A 23,080-nucleotide genomic window follows, 5' to 3' on the forward strand; every position below is an offset into this window, starting at 1 on the left:
GCAAGTACATATCAAAACTCTAAGACCATGGTATTTGCCATTCTCTTTATAAGGTTAAGTGAGTTTTAGAATATTTCTGTCTTAACTAGAGGTATCAGTATGAACTTTTTGTTGGAGACAATGTATAATTTTGTATAATCAAAATATAAGAATTCAAATATATTTTTGGAAATTTATATGTATTTTCACTTATTCGTGACTCTTGATAGCTCAAAGCAGCTATTATGTCAAGGCAAATTATTAGCTTTCACAATTGTATAATAAACAGAGCTATAATTCATGTTCATTTGGAAGTGTTCTTCCCTAGTTATTATGAGATTTAACATACATATATAGCCAGCTAGTCTATTACGATTGTTAGTTTCCTTTGGAAAAAATGGCTACTTGTTAAGTAACCAATCAGTAACCATCTCTAATCAGCCATCTTGGTCACCTAAACAGAATGTGCAATTATTTCAGTCTGTAAGCTGATAGACCATATTTCCCATTTGCATAGGATCATCTGGATCAGCTTTCCAATAGACAGTCTAGTACCTTTGTAGACAAGTATAAGGCTGCCATAGTACTACGTATATAAAAACTCTTCGGGCAACCAAAGAAGACATTTAGCCTGGTAACTCTAAAGTGCCCTGTGGCCAGAGTGAGAAAGTCAAAAGTAAAAACTCACTGATGAATTTTATTCCTTGGACACCTTAAGGATTTCACCAGGAAGGTATGAATGAATATGTATGAAGATGATATCTGTAATTGGAAAACAGAACTCTTTCCTTATATATCCATGAATTGGCTCCAAAGACAACCGCTAAAGAAATAGTTTCAGAATCATACTGAGCAATGTAGGTATTGCAGGAATAGATGAAAATGACACCAAACAGAATAAACACACACACACACACACACGTATGTATGTATGCATTTTTTTACTATTTTATTTATTCTGGGGAATTTATGAAAAAGAAAACTCTGTGTCAGTAGTTTACAGTCATACTTCAAGCCCTGAAGTGTTTTTCAGACTAGATTTTGGAGTCATTCTTTCCCTTTCTTCCAAGGCTGGAGTTAAGCTATTTCCATGTAAGAGCTGTCTTGCTTACAAGTATTTTGTGAACTGCCTCCCCTCCTTTTCCTTTTTCTTTTGTTTCTGTCCTTCTTTCTTCCCTCCCTCCTTCCTTGTTAACTTTCTTCTTCCTTTTTTTTTTTTTTTCTCTAGCTGGGAACACACCAAAATTTGAACAGAAAGTAACTGAAAGCATAAAAATGCTTTACACGGGCTTCCCTGGTGGTGCAGTGGTTGGGAGTCTGCCTGCCGATGCAGAGGACACGGGTTCATGCCCCGGTCCGGGAAGATCCCACATGCCGTGGAGCGGCTGGGCCCGTGAGCCATGGCCGCTGAGCCTGCGCGTCCGAAGCCTGTGCTCCGCAACGGGAGAGGCCACAACAGTGAGAGGCCCGCGTACCGCAAAAAAAAAAAAAAAAAAAAAAAAAAATGCTTTACAGTCACAACCAATTCCTTTCAAAATAGTTAGCCAACCTAGTCCTCCTCATTTGGACAATTACAGCCAAAAGAAGGATCTAGTTTCAAAGTGCAGCTGCTCATTTGAAGTGGGATAGGCATGGTTAATTTTTTCAATGGGAAAATGGTGATGAATGGAATAGAAAATAAAGATGTCTTTAAAGCCAGACTAAAAAAATTATTTTAACTGAAGAAGGTCATCAGTTTGGAAACATAATCCAGAGAATTATCAAATCACAGAGAGGAGCCTTCGGGAAATCTTAAATGACTACAAATGGAAAGTATGCCTTAGAGACCAGTTTAAATAAAAGTCACAGTAGTCACATATATGCTCAGCCCTGCAACTTCCAACTACAGAGGAATCCTAGGGAGGCCACCGGGATCCCAACACGTACAATTATCTCCTTTGTAAATCACACAGTGCTAGTAACAAAGGTCTTTACAATTTTTATTAATACAAGTTTATCAGAGACTATGATATTTAAAATCTCATGACTTTAGAATATTGTTTTGCAGACTAAAACAAATGATCCTTAAAACGACATCCAATACTGATCACATAAGCATGTTCCCTTTGTGAGAATTCATTTAGTCAAATACAGTTAATTTGTACACTTCTATGTCTCATGCTTCAATTAAAAATTTACTAATTAAAAAGAAGTTATACTCAATCCTCTCCTTCCATATGAAACGTTTTTCTAGACACATTTTTTTTTAAGATAATGAGAACACAAAACTGCACTTCTCCTTCAAGGTCTTACTGAAAAAAACCTGTAAGCTATTTTAGAATGTTAGTTTTGCTTTTGGATTTAGTATTCTCAAGTCTTCTCTTTTGATAGGCAAAACAACGCACCCTCTGATATTTACATTTCCTATTCGTCACATTTAATTCTTCCCATTTTTTTTCTACTAATAACTATCCAAATAACTAAAGATCATCATTCGTTATTCAGCACTTTGATTTTGTTGGTATATCAGTATAACTGGCATACTTTTTCTTTTTGAAAGCAGTTTTCACATTTACCAAAGGGCATAATCAGCACTTCAGCTGCCCGCTGCCTTGTGGGGTTTTATCAGTCATGTAGTTAACAAACAGCGGTTTTGTGGATAACCACACCATGTTCTAGGTTATCTAAGAACTCATACCCTTCCCTCAAACTTCCACCTGAAAAATTCATGAATTAAGAAAACCTCAATGGAAGGGGGAGGGATCTGTGAAATAGGGCATTCTCATTTGTCGCTGAAATTACTGACTTTTGAAGTCAGTGATTATTACTGTTGTGTTAAATTATTTATTTTCAAGGAAATAAGCGGAGGAATCTCAAAATGACTTTTAAGTCATCTGCCTTAAGAATATCCTAAGAGCCAATTAAGATATGTATTTTATACTGGTCATTAAAAAAAAGTGACTAACTGAAGTTTTTGTTTTTGTTTTATGTAAACCATCTTGTGGTTTACATTAACTGCCTGAAAAGCTTTAGATTGCATTATACTTCCAACCAACAGTGACTAGCATTTATTTACTCTTAGTAAGCAGAAGTTTGTCTCAAACTACAGCAAGTGATTACCAATCACTTGCTACACGACATGAGATAGTCTTAAAACTCCATTTACCCCCTACTGAACCAATATCTTAGCTTATTCTAGGGAACATGAATGAGTATTTCTCCAGCAACTAACCTAAGTGAAAATATGAACCCTAGCTCTGCAGAATGCAATAAATTTGGTCACAAAGGAAAATGAAAGCAAGCACCCTAATACCAACTGAAGACACTTTAGTTGGAGAAAAACAGCCTGCATCCCGTAACATTTTATGATACCAAATGAGATGCAGGCAGTGTAATTTCACTTATGCGATTCACTTACAAGCAATGCAAATGCAATCTTGCTGATTACATTTAAAACAAAAGACTGAATCTGCTCATTTATAGAGCAGAGCCATAGTCATGCAAAAATCATGCTACCCCCCCACCTGGTGTGGAACCAAAAGAAAACAATCTGGCTGAAGACCTTTTCATCTCCACAGAAAGAAAAATGATGTCAACTGTGAACTCCGGGTTGACCCAAAATGCTTAATAATGTAGCTTCTCTGTGCCCTCAATAGAAAACAAGGTCAACCGTGTTAGTAATCGTTAGCTGAGGTGTGCAACCCACATGCAAACAATGTCCAATGTTTTATTTGTTTTTTAGATAGCCATCAGCAGTGTTCAGAAAACACTTTCATCTATGTTTAATTTTAAACCTTCATTTAACTGTGGGTACGTGTGCAGATACATACACACACATTCGTATATAAACAATGGAGATGTATAATTTCTACAGGGAGGTATAGTATAGACTGCTACAACTAATATATTCACTAGCTGGACTCCTCACCATGCATATCTTATGAGCTTCTCTGTGCACTTAAGTGGGGGTCTTGAGTATTCCAGAACTACTCATTTTAATCACCACCCAAAACTAGAGCTTTTATTAGATAATTTTCCTATTACGAAGTTCAATAGTTAGAACTGAATGCAAAAGTCGCTGCTAAATGCTCTCTCTGAACTGCCCAGAAAAGCAACAGAGCTGGAAGAATTCTTCTACTTGTCTGTGCTGCTCCGTTTTTAAAGATCTAACAGGTACTTCTGGCTCACCACCAGCAACTGAGCCAAGGCCCAGCTGCAGGCCACTGCACCAGCGTCCGAGGCATTTGGTGAGAGTCTGGCTGATGGCTAGATCTGCAGCACCCTAGGCAGAGAGGACCGTCGCCAAAGCCAACTTGGGCCCAGCTGCAGTTTTAACATAAAGAAGTTTAATAGGATACCTCATTCCTACCACAGAGCTTTCTTCCAAGCGCACGTGGCTGGAAATGCTACTTGCAGAGTGACTCGTGGCTATGGGGTTTCTCAATCTTAGTGAAGAAGACACACTTCGATGGTCTCCCAAGTGATGCCAACACCGATTACGGATCGCGGAAGCAATTTTCTATGCAGTAACACCACTTTTTTTTGGTCAGAGAGATTATTTCCAAATAGCAACCTTTGAGAAATTCTCAAAAATGCAGGTGACTTTGAAGTAACCCTTGATATTCAACCACGGTCAGGTCTCAAAACTGTACTCAAATTGAACTTTGTAAAAGGTACTGTGTTGAAGCATCTAACCTTCTATCTTCATGTCTCCAAAAGACCTAGAAGCATATAGGTTTGCTCATTCCCGCACAGCACGAGCAGTGGGCCAGAAACCATTTCACTTGTCTGGAATGTGTGCCACTGTCCAAGTCCACGGCATATGGCTCCACACTTCTCAGTTCCCACATCCCAGCAAAGACGCAAGTGCTGTCCAGTATGCATCGTCTCCGAGAAGGAAATGTCAGTGGTTTCTGGACTCTGAGGTACAGAAAAATGCTGCCAGGTTTTAGAGGAACCAAGGGACACATGGGTGGTAAGAAAAGGAGGAGATATTATGAAATGAAAGCAAAGTGTGATCCTCCATGGCAGAAAATAGCTGCTCCTGTTTCATTTAAAGTTTTCCATAACGGGGTGCCTCCTACAGGGAGCTTTCCTTCTTTCATGTTTGGGAAAAGAATTAGACATGAAGACGCTTTGACTAACCTGGGCTATGTCTACAGTGGAAAATTAGGAAATAAAATTGGAAAGCAATTTAATAGAATGAAGTCAGATTACTCGTAAAAGGCTTATTTCAGATGTGTTCTTAAAGAAATTCTCCCCCGCTTCTCCTACTCACTGCCAACTAAAAACTGGCACTTGCCATCTGCCTCTACAAGGATTAAGTCACTATCCACCACAGCCACTGACCTTCAACACTCCCTGAAAGGAGTTCAGGATGGAGACCAGGAATGAGGCATCTCTGTGATCTGGGGAAAACTGACAGAACAGGACTTCAGATAGTTAGATATTTTCAGGAGAAGATTTTTATGAGCACAAATTCTTGCATCTCCTCATATCTAGAAAAGTACTAACATCATTAATGGAGACATATGCCCCTCGTGCCTAGCAGCCAGCCTCTGCCAGAACTGGTGCTTCGCTAAAATCATATATATATAATATATTGACCTTCCCCGCTACCTCTTTGGAGCAGTTCCTCAGAGCTATCTGAGAAGCTGTCTCCCAGGCTATAGTCCTCAGTTGCCCCAAATAAAACTTAACTCACAACTTTCACGTTATGCGTTTTTTTTCAGTGGGCCCCGGTTAGGATTTATTGTCTGCCCCAAACTGTAATTTGCTTAAGTACCTTCTGCTCACTAAGGGTCATAAAGACACACACAATGTACCGTAAGTCAGGCGTCCTGTGTGACCTTGCTCTGGTCATTTAAGCTCTCTGGGTTGCCAACTGTCCATATGTAAAAGTCTTTACATGTTTCCCTCACAGTGAGCACAGCACACAGGTATGCAAAAATACACCTTGATCCTTTTATTATTAACAGTGCACACACGGTTATTTTATCAAGTGTATATAATGCAGACACATTTGATTGTCTCCCTAAGTAAGCAAAACATCCCCACTAGACAAGGACTGGGTGGTTTGCATTTCTACATTATCCTGACCGCTAGACCCAAGAAGACGTCCATTTATCCGCTTCTTCATCAATAACTATTTACTGTACCAGGCACCGTGCTATGCCCATAATCTGACTCCAGATGTGAACAAAATACATAAATCTGAGTAGACTGGTCGTTCATATAAACAATTCAGAGCCTTATCACGCCTCTCCAAACTGACTCCAATTCATCAAAAATGTACGAGCGGGTTATATGTAGCACCCTCCATTAACTGAAACACACCAATAAATTTCCAAAATGTAGGACTCAGCACCAAAAAAATATCTATGTATGGGTGGAGGAATCCCCACATCTATTTTGGAGCTCCAAGCGGTTTGCGGCTCCTCTGTGCAGTCTGGCATCATGCATAATGCAACACCGCAACTGCTAACAGCAGGCGCGCACCAGATAATTTACACTTGTTTTTATGGACACGAGGAACTGATCTTTGAAGCCGTCCCTAATGAGATTCCGCTTGGCCCTAACAGCATCCTGAGAGAGTGTTCCGGTTTTCTACTTGGCATCCGGTGCATATTTATAATGCAGAATACAAGCTCATTTAAATTGCACGTGTGGCTTTTGGTGTCTTCCCTATGTTAAAGAGAGATTTTCATATACTAAGGAGCACTGACTATTCAATTACTAAACCATACTTTCCCCAAACAATGTCACTGCCAGTCACTACAGGTACTTATCAAAGAGGCAGGTCCACCCATGGGTTTCGACCAGCAGGGCCAAAAGCTCCCCCAACTCCATCCAGCTCAGCCCTCTAGTCCTGAAACTCAATTAGGTCCTCAGCCAAAGGGGATCTCCAGAAAGCCTAATTATACAACACCTTTCTTAGTAGACACAGTAAGGGGACAGTCAGGGAGAAAACCTAAAGCCCATCACTTGAATTAACAACTTCCTGCCCCAAAGTGCTTGCCATGCAAATCTCTCTTATTCTCTCCCCTCTTTTATGCTCTGCCCCTTGTAAAATTCTTCCTTAAGCTTGGCACTCTTCAGCAGCATTTTTTTGTCATTTACTTTTCAAGAAGTTTATAGCTTAGTCACCAGTAATTAGAAATCCATTGCATACTTCCTTTAAATTTCATTTGTTTCACCTTTAAAACAGAAGTTTCAGAAGGCTTTCAATCACTGTATAACACCAATGTTGTTATAGTGGTGTTATCTGTAGTAAACCCAAATCACAGGTTTCTGTGAAAATAGTCATATGATAAGAACTAGAAGAGTTTACTACAAAAAAAAAGTAAAGTTGTTAAAAACATAAGGATACAGAATAAAATTGGTTCGCTTTATGCAAAATGTGTGATTCCCATGATAAGAGATGACCCCTTTTCATGGTCTTCATTTCAGGTAAACTCACATATTAGGGACAGCTGACAGGCTCCTGGTACTCGGGCTGAAATATATCCTAATTAATTTCACGCTTCTAGCCAATAATAGTTGATGCCAAATAGGATAAATAAGTAAGCACTTTACAAGGAGTTAAGAGAACATACTTTCTAATACCTCAGTTTTTAAGGTAGAGAACAAGATAGGAAACCCAAATCTTTAGGGTCAAGATGAAAGTGAAACTTTGACATTTTTCCTGTGTTAGAAATGGAGTCTACTACTGTCAAAGTAAGAGTCAACCGAAGGCAGGATAGATTATAGCATTAGTGTAGGAGTATCAGAAATACTCACTCTGAGCTTCATCCAGCTCCATCCTGAAAAAAACACGGGAGACTCATAAGTTACCCTTTTTAAAGCCAAGTATACCATCAAGTCTAAATACATGCCCTCAAAATGAATGAATGATTCCAAGGGAGCACACACTTCTTGGGAAAGCACATAGTAAGAGAACATGGAATCCCTGAAAACTCAACTGTCATTCATTCATTCAACAAGTATTTGGAGAGTATCTAGAATGTGATAGCACTATGATACGTGCTGTGGATACAGATGGGCAACAAAAAATAAAAAGAGTTGCTGCCGGGCTTCCGTGGTGGCGCACGGAGAGTTGAGAGTCCGCCTGACGATGCAGGGGACGTGGGTTCGTGCCCTGGTCCGGGAGGATCCCACGTGCCACGGAGCGGCTGGGCCCGTGAGCCACGGCCGCTGAGCCTGCGCGTCCGGAGCCTGTGCTCCGCAACGGAGAGGCCACAACAGTAAGAGGCCCACGTACCGCAAAAAAAAAAAAAGAGATGCTGCCTTCAGAGAGCTTAAAGCCTAGTGGAAGACAGACATTTCACAAGCATTCAGAAAACACATTTATAAAAAGTGCGACCAAGGGAAAGCATTACTTGTAGGTGCTCTGGGTCCATACACACAAAGGGTTCACATAATCCAGAGAAAGGGGTAGGGGCTCCCCTGAAGCAGTGACAAATGTGGAGAGAGGAAAGGAAGTGTATTTAGGGAGGAGGACATCATTCCAAGCCTCAAAGTTGACGGCAGGGGAGCAGCCTGTTGCCCTCCCAGCACCTCTCAGTACCTCTCCACTTGGAAAAATAAAAAATTCAGGAGGCATGCCTAGGAAGTTGGATTTACAATGGACTTCTCTTCAATGTCAGCCCTAAATCCAGACGGAATTGAAGACCTTGGGAAAAACTGGTGGACAGATCACCGAACTTGGCACTAAGTGCTGCCAACTGTCTGGCTGGCACCAACATACAGGCTCAATTGGCCATAAAAGCCTCACTGCAGTCTTGCTCCTCTCAAAGGAAATCATTTTGCCATCCACGGTGAGGCTTACCCAGAGGCCAGTCTTAGGGGAAGGCCTTGAATTTTGAGCTTAACTCGATTGCACGGTTTGGGCAAGGGTTTCATGTTTCAGATGTGCAGTCAGGTAATCCAATCCCATCAGAGTTTTAATGGCCTCTAAAGAATCCAAAGTGTTAAATCCTTTCCCCAGCCTCCCCCAGAGCAGTGGGAGGGTGCGTTTTCTCAACCTCCATTCTCCTCCATCCAGTCTCTTGTTCTCATACGCAAACCGTTCCTAAATCTGAGACACTAGGTTAACACTCATTTCTTAATCCTAAAATCTGATTGTAATCTGTGCTCTAAAATAATGCACACACACCTACCGTACTCCCTTTGAAAAACACTGAGAGAGGAGATAAAAGGATAACGGAAGTGGAATACGTAGAAAGGATGTTTTATTTCAGGGGCGACACCATTCAGGTCAGGATTCCTTCCTTCTAAGCCTGGGAAGAACATTTTCTGGCTCTGCAGAAACCAAAGGCAGCAGACCCAGGCAAATTCCTCAACTCCAGGAAAAGGCACATCTCTGAGAGCTACACTGTCCCAAGCAGCAGGCAGGAGCTGCGATGGGTGTTTATTAAGTCTGTGCCCCTGACTATCAGGAGGTTAACAGAGACTCAATCCCTCCCTCCCAGTGTGGGGATGCCTTGGGAGACAGCACAACCCTAAAAACGTTAACAGTGAGAGGAAAACAAAAACAAAAGCTCCTCAACGAGAAGAAAACAGACACACCAAACTTAATGGCCAAAAAAGTTATGGTGATGATGGTCTATGTGCCGCCATTAAAACTCTGCTGAAGTTCAAGCATTGATGTTGTGGGGAAACAATATTAGTAACAGTAGCTTCCATGCATTGAGCTTTGGAATACTGTGCTAAGTGCTTTACTCAATACTAAGCATCATCTAATATAACCTTCACCATTACCTATGGAGGCATATATTGTTATGATCCCCATGGTAAAGATGAGATACTAGCAACAGAGACTATAAGCGAACACACGTAAGGGGTCTCGGGGTGGAGACACAGCCTGGATTCTGGATATACTTTCTTTTGGGACTTTTCAAATGATTTCAGTTTTTATGTCTTTAAATGTGCCTAGATTTCTGCTTAGCAATAACCACCTCACTCCCAAACTCTTCCCTCCAAAATGCATGCACGCATTCTTCCTGTCTCCTGTTCTTCTGTTGACCGCTTTGTTAAGACAGTAAGTCCAGCGGTGGCTCCCTCAGCTCATGGTACAGCACCTCACAAAACAGTGCTGTTTGTTTATAAGGTGACGCAACCTTCCCTGCAGAGGGCGGGGGCATGACTAAAATCCACTAATGGCCAGAAAGCTCATTTTAATTCTATACTTGACAAAATAAATGCCTCACAAAGGCAGGTAAGCAGAAGCTACCTTTCACTTTGGACTGCTTTGTCTTAATAACCTTTGAAAGTGAGAAACTGCAGGGAACAGGCTCTCGAGCATACACACACAACACACAATTATGGCACAAAGAGACTGCGATAAAAGCACAACTCCTTATGTAAAGGTAAATTTTTTTTTCCCTCAAAAGGGGGTACCTCTCACAAATATAGATAATTCCTGAATTGCAAAGGTTCTTCTGCTGCGAATCCTGGCTGCATTAGCAGGATCTAACCCATCTGGTCTGAAAAACCAGAGCATTTGATTTCCCTGAAACCCATTCCCAAAAGGGCTGATCTTTTTTTCCCCCTTCTGTCCACAGAAAATGAAGCTCCACTTACATGTTGGAGGAAATATTTCAAAACATTCCCTTTTTTCTCAAAGTGCAGAATTTATGGTAACAGATAATTAACAACAAATGACAAACAATCTGAGCAGGAAAGGTCCCAGTTTGGTTGCCAAGATGATGGTATCCAATTCCAAGATAAACAGTGGAGCGTGCCGCACGGCTGCCGTTAACGTGGTGGAGGGGTCGAGATGGAGAGATGCAAAACAGGCCAGCCATCCGCCACCAAGGGGCACGACATGGGGCCAACCACCTCCCGCGGGGTTATTATTTCCCTTCTGAATTCTCAAGAGTGTCAGTGGGCAAGGGGGTGGTAGTGGACTTACTCTTCTGTAAGGAAAAGGACACCTACCTATGCCTTTATATTTCACATGGGGGAAAACAGATCCTTCTTTGAACTGCATTATGGAAGAATTCGGAATTAATATCCTTTAGGAGTTAATACCTCCTTCCTAGTCTGTCTATTCTTCCCAAAGACTCCCTCCTCCTCATTCTTCTTTTCTCTAAGTTGGTGGAGTCAAAATAGGTTTCAGTGCATCCAGCTGTGCCCAAAATGTGAAGGTCAGGAACAAAGTGAAAACAAGTTAACCTGTAAAAGTCAGAATCTGAGCACAACGCATAGTAAGTCTCCTAGATACTAACAGATGGCAGACCTTGGGCAATTGAAGTTTCAGATACTTTTACATTTCTCAAAAGCCAATTCATAGTTCACTATTTCTCAAATGGACTTTTTTTTAATAGATTGAAACGCAAACCTCAACTTCTGAGTTACCTAAAAAGGCCTACCAAATTGTTCCTTCTCAGGGATCAAAACAGGTGAATGTATCAAAAATTGCTATTCTGGTCCTTTCAAATGCTGGATCCATTGGTATGTAGAGTTGGCATGCATACCCCACAAAGCCAAGGTGAAATCTGTCTTATCTTCCTGCTGACAGATGTTTAGGGATGCTGACACGTTCCTGGTGTTAAAGTCAAGCCCAAGGCCACGGACATCATAATTGCAAGAAAGAGTTATGAACTAACAGGATATATCTGCTAGGCCCTCCCTCTCGTCTTTTCTGTCTCCTTCACATATACCACTATCTTCCCTCTTCTCCATAAAACATGTACCTCCACATTATATCTGCTGCCCACCCAAGCAGGACCAACATGTAAAAGTTGGTACTTTTTTAAAAAATGGAATATATTAAATATAAGGCAAAACCAAGAGCAATGGGTATGATACTTGTGATTTTTTTTTAAAAATGCCTAATGCAGTCTGACAGGCTTCTGTGGTTATCTCTGAAGTCTTAAGGCAAAGCAAAATGAAACAAAAGGGGGAAAAATTTTCCAAAACTCAGGACCAAAATAGAGCTGGTAGAATGTCTATGTCATAGCAAAAGGCTAACTCAGGAAATTAGAGAAACATGCTGAGGTTGCTTAGCTGGTGGGAGATTTCACTTTTTTTTTCTTGATTTCAGTTTTAAGTCTTTGCGCAAAACACATTTTAAACGAAGTGTACAATACGTAAACGGTTTGAAACTTGGTCTGTGGCCCAAATACCTAAAACTAAATACTACAAGTAAGCCACTTTTCTTAGCCAATCAGCAGCAATGCTGAAATAGCCCACCGAAAGACTGGAAAACATATTTTTCCAATCCCAGAATTGTCAAACCTCTGAGCTGGAAGGTTTCAGAGACTGTCTACCAAAGAAATAAATGGATTTGAGTAGAGTTCATGTTATGGTGTAGTGCCCTGTAATCTTTTAACGAAGCCACTACCAACAAATGAACTTCAAGAAGGATTTAATTCTCATCTGGAATTTTAAGGCGCAATAATATCAAGTACTGAAAATTTACTTGTTTGCTTTATTAAATGGTACTAGTGTTTCTTTTCCTGTTTTGTTTTTTTTTTTCTCAACTAGTGTCAAAAGCTTTGCTATGTAATATAAAGCCATACAAAAATTTAAACCAATTAGAGGGGCTTATATTCTTGATTTGTGGTAAAGGAAAAAAAAATGAAAAGCCTGCAACAACGCATTTTCTTATTTGCATATATTTTACCCTTCTAAAGGGACAGAAACTGAAGAAAAAAAATCTTCAAAGCAAAACAGAAGAAAAATATGCAGACCCAAATACTGCAAAGGCCAATAAATTCAACAGAGTTTCCTCTTTGCAGAGTTAGTGTTTCTACACAGACAAAGCCTCTAAGTGTACTCTTTACATTAAAAAAAAAGAGGCAGACTAACACGGCGGTCTGGAAAAGTGTGGTAGTTGTGTCTGTACTAATATTGAAATAATAGCCTAATCATTCCAGGATAGCTACTGAAACATCCAATTTCCTGGATGCTAGGAAAGTCTAAAAGGGGAAGAGACATGGGAAGGAGAGAGCTAAGGAAATACTGAAAAAGAAGAAAAACAAGCTGATGGTGGATAGATCTTCCCAGACTCGGTGAGTTTTTTCTCCTTTTTGGAAATAGTTCAGAACTACCTAGAGTTTGTTACACAAAATGTGGCAGATTTAGTGGCATTAGCTTTGTTTTTATGTCTTAAAATCTACATCTTCATTGGCTCTAAATCTCAGAATTAAAATTAAGCATGTTTCAAATACAGACTCCTTATTATAATACTTCCTGTTTAGCTAGTCTTCTCATTTTGTCTATTTTTATCAAAATGTCTCCCTAAAAGAAATTTTTTAAAAAACTGTACTTAGAGCAGGAGATAAATTTAATCCATAAGGAGAAGTGAGCAGCGAGTTCCTAGTTTCAGGATAGGAACTGGCCACACTTTCCGTATGAATCTTTCTCTCTGCAAATGTAGATAACTGCCTCAGGATTTGAAATCCAGGCATACCACAGTAGAAAGAATCTACTTTATTTGTCAAAATTCTTTACCCTCCCAGAGAGTCAAGTAACCAAAAACAAACAAACAAACAAAACTACCCAGTTATGCAATATACAGCTAAGTTTCTAAGAACAAATCCATATAGACAAAAAAAATATCTAATTTTAGGTTGCCTTTTTAAAGCCAGAATTCAAACAAAGAAATCGACGGAATAGGAAATAAGTCAGTTCTAAAATGAAGTCTAACTGCCACGGACCACAAGACCAGTGCCCTCAGGGAGCATATAGGATAAAAGAGCTTATTTTTAAAAAGAAAAATACCCCGTGTTTATATATGAGCACAAGCCAAAAGGGCCATTCAGCCATCTCCAAGATGAATTTCAGATTGAAAACATTAACAGAAATTATGGCCATGCTAATGTTCAGGCCAGTGATAAATTTGTAATGAGAAGGAGAAAGCAGCTTACCAAGAGAAAAACGTTTAGGATTTTTTTTTTTTTTTTTGCACAGTGAATGCAGCCCAGCTCTGCGACAAAGGATGAATTTCTACCTTAATGTTACAGAGCCCCAGACATTCACTCATTCATTGATACTCTTCCTCTGTGTGAGGAAGAGGTCATTGGTCTTCCCCCTCCAAAGCATCCCCATGATATCTCACTATTATAATCTGTCCCTACAGAATATCACTAATGATGAGGGATTTGTGTTCTTAATTTCAAACAGACTAAAGAAAAGAGAAGAAAAGGAGAAACCCTAGACTGCCAGAGTAGGAAGGAATGAAGCTAAAGGGCATCGAGTCCAATGGCTGGTGAGGAACTTGAAATTCAAAGAGGCTCAACTTGCTCGTAATCACAAACCTAATTAGTGACCAAGACAGGACCAGAATCCAGGTTCCCTGAAACACTGTCAAGTCATCCACTATAGCAAGCTATCTGTTTACTGATACTATATACTCTACTGGCTTTCAAAAATGAATTTGAAGGTACTTCTTAAAGAAATTTCCCTCCAGTTATAGGACTAAGAAGTAGCCAGCATCCTTGGCCTCACATCTTTCCACACATGACCAAGCTGAATTATACTGAACCAATGAACAGCCTTTGGACTATACCTTGATTATAACATAAAACAGAAGAAGGTACCTCCCAAGGAAGCAGTGCTCAAAGAAAGTAGATTTACATTAGAGTGAGCCTTTAATGCAAACCTTGCTAACAAAGCAGAAGGGATTGTAGACAAATCACATTTTTATCATTCTTTAAAAAGAGTTTTTATTATCATAAAAGTATTACATAGTTCTTATAAAAATAAGTTAAATTATACAAAAGTATATAAAATAAAAAGCGTAAGATCTTTACCCATCACTCCCTCCCCCAGATTTGTCTGCAAATTTATTCCCTACATGATCACCAGTAATGTTGGTATTTATCTTTCTACACATTTTGAGATTTTTTTTTTTAACCAAATGGCATCATTCTATAACACTCTTCTGTAACTTTCTTCCTGCATCTAAGGATACCTAATTCAGACCTGAAATAAACATTTACTTCCTACCATGCAAGAATGAAACTTCAGATCAGACAAACAAAATCCTGTAACAATTTGGCATGGAAAGATCACCCAGATACCCTAAAAGCTTCAGATCATTTCGGATTAGCAATACCCAAGCAAACACTGGCAGATGCTGTAAAACACAACAAAGCAACAAGAACAAGTTGGCCGTGTCAAGTTTTATGCAAGCAGTTCAAACAAAAAGATGTTAACACTTATTTCATGCTCACCAGCTAATGCATAAGACCATAAATATTATCACAGCATCTATTTATCAAGTGCTATCTTCTGGGCACTATGTCATAAACATAATCTCATATATTGTTTACAACCGTCTTAGAGACTCGTCAAACCCATTTTATAGATGAGAAGACTGAAGTTCAATAATTCTGTCCATCATCACCTAGCCAAGCCAGTAACTGGTGGGATCAGCATGTGGATACAGATCTCTGATTTCAGACCACATTCTCAGCTGCTATGTGAATACTGTCCTCATTCCCCAGCTCAAGCTGTGCCCTTTGTACTCAGTCCTAGTTAATTATGGTTAACTCTTGATGCTTCTGTTGTAACCACAGCCATAGGTAGAGAGCCTAAGACACTGACTGATGGGGGTACAAGGGCCTGAGACGAGCACAAGTGAATGAAGGCCACTGTGATTCTGCAGAGAACAACCAGGCGACACTCAGCTCTTGGGATTCCTTGCCCCCTTGGGACTGTCAATCCCATGGAGTAACTGAAGGCAGGTGAGACACTCCTTGACAGGCAATAAGAAGTCAAGGCACAGACAGAGAAAGACAAATACTATATGTTTTCACTTACATGTGGCATCTAAAAAATAAAACAAATGAACAAATGTAACAAAACGGAAACAGACTCACAGACACAGAGAACAGACTGGTGGTTGCTAGATTGGTAAGAGGTGGAGCGGGGGCAAAATAAGTGAGGGTGATTAAGAGGTACGAACTAATAGATATAAAATAGATAAGCTACAAGAATGTAATGTACAACACTGGGAATACAGCCAATATTTTATAATCACTTTATATGGAGTATAACCTATAAAAAATACAGAATTACTATTTTGTACACCTGAAACTAATACAATTTTGTAAGTTAACTATACTTCAATAAAAAATTTAGAAACAAAAAATTTTCAAAAAAGAAGTCAGGGCACCTTCCAACCCTGACAGCCAAAACTCCCACCCAGCCAAGTTTGCTAGTAATGAGTCCTGGAGGAAGACGGGACAAACTTACTAGTGATTTTCTTATTTATTCATTTTTTTATACTCCAGTGATTTTCAAAACGGACCGAGACAGCTTAGAATAAAAAGGTGCAGAATCAATAAAACAATCATTAATGCGAAGAGCTAACATTTACTGAGTACAGAGTATGTACTAAGCACTCCTCTAAAAACTTTACAAGTTTTTAACCTTCACAGCAACCTTTGGAGATAGGCACTACTTTTATCATCCACACTTTAGAGATGGGGAAAAAAAACCCAGAGAAGTTAACACCTTTGTCCATGGTTGGTTACACAGCTAGTAAGTGGTGCAACCAGGTTTTAAATCCAACAATCTGATTCCACTGGAGACTCCGACCACGACACTACACTGCCTCCTCAAAATAAGTATAAAAGAACAAGAGCTAAGTAAGGTTCCAGGGGTGTTGAGAACTAAAGCCGTAGACAAGGATGTAGCTAAAACTGAAAATAAAATTTGATTTGAGCTTCCTAGCAACCAAACCTTAAAGAAAAAGTTGAGGAATTAACCTCAGTAGGGTAGCCAACCATCCTGGTTTGCAGGGAACTGAGGGGTCTCCCGGAATGTGGGACTTTCGATGCAAAACTAGAGATGGTTGGGTACCCTACTAGAGATGTCTTACAGCATTTTATTAGGCCTCAGATAATCTAAAACATACCAAATCTTGATGGTGTTTTCAGACCTACACTGGCTCCTTGAGCACCTCCTCCCACTGTCATTAAAAATACGAAATAATTTTCATCATTAAAAATACTAAATAACATTCTGCTGGAGAAGATGACAGGGTTGTAGAAAAATGAAGCCCTGTTAATTGTTGGTTTTCAACTATCACATCTATCAGTATGTTCAAGAGTCTGGATAAGGGGGGCTCATGAATTCTGGGTTCAAGTCTGCCCTGTCAACTCCAACTGCACTTTAATTTTCTTTTCCAAGGTCATATCGGATTGCTTTCTTTTAAAAAAAATCCTCCCTACGTCGCAGGCAGAGATGTATAGGCTAGTGACTCTTAGAAAGCTTGGTAGCAACCTGGTCAGAACTCACAGGTGAAGCCAAACCAAGACCATGGAGTAAACCCTTAAAGCCAGTGGAAACAACAACTCTGAATCAGTGATGAGCTTCTAAAGATGGGAACCGGGTCTTATGCATCTGTGTTCCCTCCACAGCTACACCTTGCAAATAAATGTCTTAATTGCAATCTTAATCTTAGTATGTCAGAGCTAAAAAGATCCATATCTATCATTTGGTACAAATGTTTACATTTACTGAGGTCGGGAGAAAAGAGGTAAATTGCCCAAGATGGGTCACAAAGCTGAGGTGAGACAAACTGAATTAAATGGGAAGTGAGCTATTCCTTAACTAAGGTAAGAAAACCTCAACTAGGTTTCATGAAAGAAAATAACAGATCATTTAAGGACCCAGCATTGTATCTCCAATCCAGGTGATCTGTCATGGGTCTTCATAGACCTCAGTTGTTAAGTGCCAAAGGAAAGCAAATATTTTAAGAAACCCATGCAAAATAAATGAGCAACTATTCAAGTGGAAAAGACAATATCTTCGTGGAGAGGAGTAAAGCTCTGCCATAGCATGTTAAAAATTTTAGAAAAACTTAAGACATTTTAGACTAAACATTTTATAGGTATTTTCCAGCCAATTTAAGTTTCTATTTAGACTCAAGGCAATCTTTTAAAATATAACATGATCCCATTTAACTAAGATAGCTGAATGCCCAGCATGGGCCAGTCACTGTGCCAGGGCACCAAGCACGGAAAAGAAAGGCCAAGGAAAAGGTCGGCCAGCATCTTGATAACATGCACACACGTTCATACAAGCACTCAAAATATTAAGACAGGACAGAAGGATCCCAATGAAAATTTCCAAATCTCAATCACAATTTCTCATCTCAATTCACGATCAAATCAATGGATCAATCAAGCAAGCAATCAATTAGTATTTCTAAGCACCTGTTACCTACTCAATCCCTGCCTTTAAGAAATGAATGATATAGTTGAGAGAGAGGGCGGGTGGGAGAGAGGTCTGGTTTGAAGTAAATACCAAATGACGAGGGACATCGTGTTGGTAGGGGGTAGGTAGGCACAGTCATTTTGGATTGGGTGAGATAGAAGAGGTTTCCTAGACATAGAGGGGCTTGAACTGGCTCTCAGCAGAGTGTAAGAGTGTCTCAGCTGTGAGAAACAGTAAAAGCATTGAGATGGAAAGGGCTCACGGGGTGCTCAGGTGGTAGAGTCAACATGCGTGGCTGGAACAAAGGGTTCGGGTGGGAAGCCCTTAGTGGGTGATGAAGGTGAAAAGGCCAGATGGAGTTGACCGTGGAAGAATCCTCTACTTCTAGGAAGGAAGTCTGGTAAAAGGGCTCCACAGCTGTCTAGGCTGCCCCTGCAAACTCCATTTTTCCAACCTTGTTTTCATAAAAGGTATAATTTGATCCTTCGAACTTTTCATGGCTAGATCTAAGCACATCAGTCCTAAAGTTACATGATTTTTAAAATATCTCTGAGCATTCACAGTTCACCAGTGGAATCTTAGGGCTACAAACAAGCGAAGAATAAGCTAAGATTCCCTATCAGTCATTTTCCAGGGAATCTGGGGCAAAATAAACTTTCTTTTGCCTGGGAGGAAACAGAATCCACAAAGTGCTTTGTGATTCTCTAATACAAAACGTCACACCAGCAAAGCAGAGCTAAAGGAATCCTAAGCCCAGCTTGCACACATTCTATAACATATTTGAAGAGAAAGAAATTATCAGAAGCAGAAGAGTAAAAGGAATATTTGAAATGAACAGTTATTGTTCAGAAAAGCCGTTTTAACAAAGAAAAATCTTATTCCCCTTAAATCCTCTCCTTAAAACCATGTTAGGAATCCTTCATTATCATGAATATATTCTGATTTAAAGAAAGTAGAAGAATCTTAGAAATAGTTTAGCATTAACCATTTGCAAGGATCTTTCTTTTTCTTCTCCTTTTTTTTTTTTTTTGCAGAATTCCCATCATAGATAATTGAGTAGCTCTATTTGCATACTTGTGAAGTAACATCCCAGTATTTACTATATTACCCAGGCAGTCAGGAGAAGGATCTTTTTGTTTGGTTAGTGTTTCTAAATTGGGGGGGGGGGGGTTTGAGAGTGTGTGTGTGCGCATGTGTGTGCATGTTGGGTTGGGGGGAGACCTACTGTTTTTTTTCAAATGCTCAAATAAAACAATTACTTAAAAAAGAGCTTGTGACTTGGACGTGCCCCGAGTTCAATTTTGCCAGCAATGGCAAAAACATTCAACAGAGCCCTAACCTCTTTTCTCTCTTGACTATATAATGGTTTGCAAAGGGGTTTAGTCCTACTGTGAAAGACTCATGTTAGACATTGGAAGAGTCTAATAGAGAATGAGCACCAGGCCTTGAATAAACAAGGGAGATGGTGACCTTTTGCCCCTTCTGCTGAAAGCCCAGCACATCCTGCAGCAGAGGAACGGAAAAAAAGCTGGTGTGCATCCAGGTGCTGCAAAATCTTTGCCTCTGGATTTCTCCCACACTTTGCTCCTGAAACAGTTTAAACTGAGACATGACTTAAATAGTATTAGGGAGTGAGGGGAAAGCACAATTCCTGGAACCAACTGTTCCACTGTCCCTTAATCCTTTGTTCCCCATATTGTTTGAGTCCTGCAGCATGCAGCACACGTTCTACGAGCAACAGGCAAGACGATGGATTTAGCAGTGGCTGGACAATTAGTCCCAATTAGGCCTGTTTCCCAGCTGAATGTAAAGGGGTGCGGGGGGGTGAGGTGTGTGTTGGGGGGGAAACTACAGAAATTTTAAAGGTATTTCATCATGGAGGCAAGAAGTATAACATAAAGCAAACTGAATTAGGGGTCAGGAGACTCTGCCAAAATTCACTGTGTGACATTAGGCAAATACCTTAACCTCTCTGTTGTTATACACAAAATGAGGGCAACCCTCAGAGGCTCTGAAGATCTCATGCCAAATTGTAGTCGAAAGTACATACTCTGGAAAAGTTCAGCGTTACACCGACGTGGAGGATTCCTCTGAGTTGTACTTGGAACCATAGATACCCATCTGTTTGGGGAATCATACACCTTTTATTCTCCTGGGCAGAAGTCATTAGTGAATTTCATATTTTATTTCTAGTTTCCTGATGGCTAATTTTTTTAAGTTCATGAGTGATACTTACATATGTACATGTGGCGGCTGGAATCTGCTCTGGTTGATGTTGTAGTGCGTGAATGCCTGGGTGGGGTTGGAGCTGTACTCATCCACCGTTATGGTAACCTTGCCTTGAGAAGGAATCCCATGTGCCATCCTTCCTCCCTATAGGCATGAGCAATTCACAACTTTCCGGAGCAAAGGATGGAAGCAGGCATGGTGCGTTTCAGCCCAATCTCTGAACCCAAGGGTCTACTCATCAATACTGCTGTGTGTTTCTGAAAAAAACAAATGAAAAAAATGAGAACAAAGAAAAAGAGGATGTTCTAAGCGATGTCAGATGGGACACCCAGACGTGAAATTGGTTCAGGAAAAATCTTAATCTGTGTGGTTGCCTCATGGATAAAACCTTTCCCAATTCTCTACCCAGCATGTACTTCAGAATGGACATGACACTCCAAATGATAAGGCTGGCTGCTAGCAAATCATTTCAATGGTGTTCAAACTAAGATTTCCTCTTTAATTATAATTATGGCACTTAACGTGAATTACGGAAGGGGCACATCCACAGTTGCCATGGTGTCTAACTATAAATGGTTTGTGCTCGAAGTGGCGAATCTTCCAAACCTTCCCTGCTAATTGGAATGTTTGGTCTGTACAAAGTTGGTGTCACAGAATAATTTGAAATCCCGGTGCTTAGCACAGCCATAAAACACAATGCCAAATGTAAATTTAAAATGCTGTGCTCATAACAGATACCTGTTTGTAACTGTAACACACGCATAATACAGACACACATCACATATAATTTTTTCTTTCACAGTGGCTCCCAACACACATAGGTACTCAAATCTTGGTATATATATGGATTCCACTCTGGCCAAGAACTTTATGGAAGGCAAATCCTTCTTGCTAAATGTAATATAATTTCTTTAAACCCTCCAGTTACTCAGAGGAAAGTCAAATACATCCAGGCTTGGACCACCATTTTGGATGCACTCATTACCGCCCCTCTTGGAGCCCAGAAGGAGAGGTAAAGGAGGGCGGCCATTGAATCTACCGCTTCACTCCTGCTTGGGGCTGCATATTTCTCAGCAGCTGGTTTCATACTTTAAAATATGTTTCTGTTCTTTTTGATTCTTTGTATAAATGTCAATATATTTGCTGCACTGGGTTCGGAAATGAGGATGCTTATTTTTGTACGAAGTGTGCAAAGACTGAGCAGAGCACACCCCTGCTGCAATTGATCAGTGAAATGTTAAAGAAGCAGGCAGCACGCTCCCTGGATAACCCTTAGGTAACCCGCCTTCTTACTTTAAGTGTTCCACATTACAATACTTTCGCCATGTGCGCCGTTAAGCTCTGGGAATCTTAGCTGCTATCTCAAATAAAAATATTTAGAATAATAGGATTAGATTTAAATTTGGCATGAAACACCTTAAATACCAAGCAAAAGGCAGATGGCCTGCCATAGGCCATTTATTTTATTATTTTACAACCGGGGGCTTGTGTAGTCCTCCATATGCTAGCTGGGCTAAGAAATGCCGCAGCATTCTACTCAAATCGTTGCCTTCTTCATATGAGCAAAGCAAGCTAAATAACACCCACCTTGCCTGCATTCCTAACGCACAACAGCACCGCCAAGAAATGAATCCCTCATGCTCTGGCATTTCAAACAAAGTGTCACTTAGGGTTCTCTTTCTTCTTCCTGACTTCATGGGAGGTATGAGTCCTCTAAGCACTAGCTGACAGACAACCAGGCCAGTAGGATTAACAAATTAAAATCTTTCCCCACTCCTCTGATGTAAGATATCTATAAGAACTGCTTACAAATCATAATGTAGCAGTTTTCATACCAAGTTTGCAGCTGTTTCCTTAATTTCCGCCACAATTATATTTTACTGTTATTTTGCATAACAGTAAAACACAACACCTGCTTCAAATTGCAGTCCTGTTCTAAGTACTGTAATTCTCTTTTGAGACACAAAGTACAGAGAGACACGACTGAAGCGCAAAACTGCATAATTGCACCACGCTGAAAAGTAAAAACAAATGAAAACATCTTCCTGTTATAGAAATGACTGTCATTAAAAAGAATGTTAGCCATCAAAGCACAGAGGGGAAAAAATACACATTTTCAGACTGCAAGAACTTAGTGTTTGCATAAATTAGAGAGTGGTGTAAAAATTACATGGCAATTCTTATGTTCCTGCCATCAATGTCTATTGTGTGAAATACAGAACATCAAGAAGCAAGAGAAGCAAAATTCATGTCTAGACCACTGTGACCTCTCAGTAACAATCTCTGCACCGGGTGCCAGAAACAGTTTAAATGTTTCTGGAGTAAACTCGCTAATTAAACTAAGCAAAATGGCCTACAAATGAAAGATACATTCCTGTTATGTAAATATCTAGGCAATGACTTACAGTAGTTAGCATCAGACCCTCCCGTTTGAAGCCCAGAAAAGATGGAGCTTAGAAGGTGATCAGTTTGCACTCCTATATGGTCCACTGTACCCTAAAGTCAACATGGGGTTTTGCCTTTTCTATCAAGTGAGATCTGTGCCTCTTCAGCAAGCACAGGCCCCTGTTACTCGGAAAGGCTAAATGGGTGGCTGGCACCTCATTTGAATTCATCTTTACCATGTTCTCTTTCAAATGTTTTATCGAAACAGTGCACCTGCAGTGTCTATCTTCTTTAATCTGGAGTCCTTTGAAGAAAATGTCAGACTGAGGCAGAG

General features: G+C 40.1%; 1 protein-coding gene across 2 annotated transcripts in view; it reads right to left on the bottom strand.

Annotated features, from left to right (window-relative positions):
- The window catches only part of MPPED2 (metallophosphoesterase domain containing 2), a 171,787-nt gene that overhangs the window by 145,457 nt on the left and 3,250 nt on the right, over positions 1-23,080 (bottom strand). The window contains exons 1-2 of one of the 2 annotated variants that reach the window (XM_065881903.1): positions 20,369-20,570; positions 7,738-7,760 (exon numbers count right to left, since the gene is read on the bottom strand). In XM_065881903.1, coding sequence (XP_065737975.1) covers positions 7,738-7,760; positions 20,369-20,496 — 151 coding nt within the window. In that variant the 5' untranslated portion in view covers positions 20,497-20,570. Of the gene's footprint in view, positions 1-7,737; positions 7,761-20,368; positions 20,619-23,080 lie in introns of those variants that run through there. The other variant, XM_065881902.1, reaches the window with a different exon arrangement.

Source organism: Phocoena phocoena, chromosome 8 (assembly GCF_963924675.1).
Source record: "Phocoena phocoena chromosome 8, mPhoPho1.1, whole genome shotgun sequence".
In the NCBI taxonomy this organism is placed as follows: Eukaryota; Metazoa; Chordata; class Mammalia; order Artiodactyla; family Phocoenidae; genus Phocoena; species Phocoena phocoena.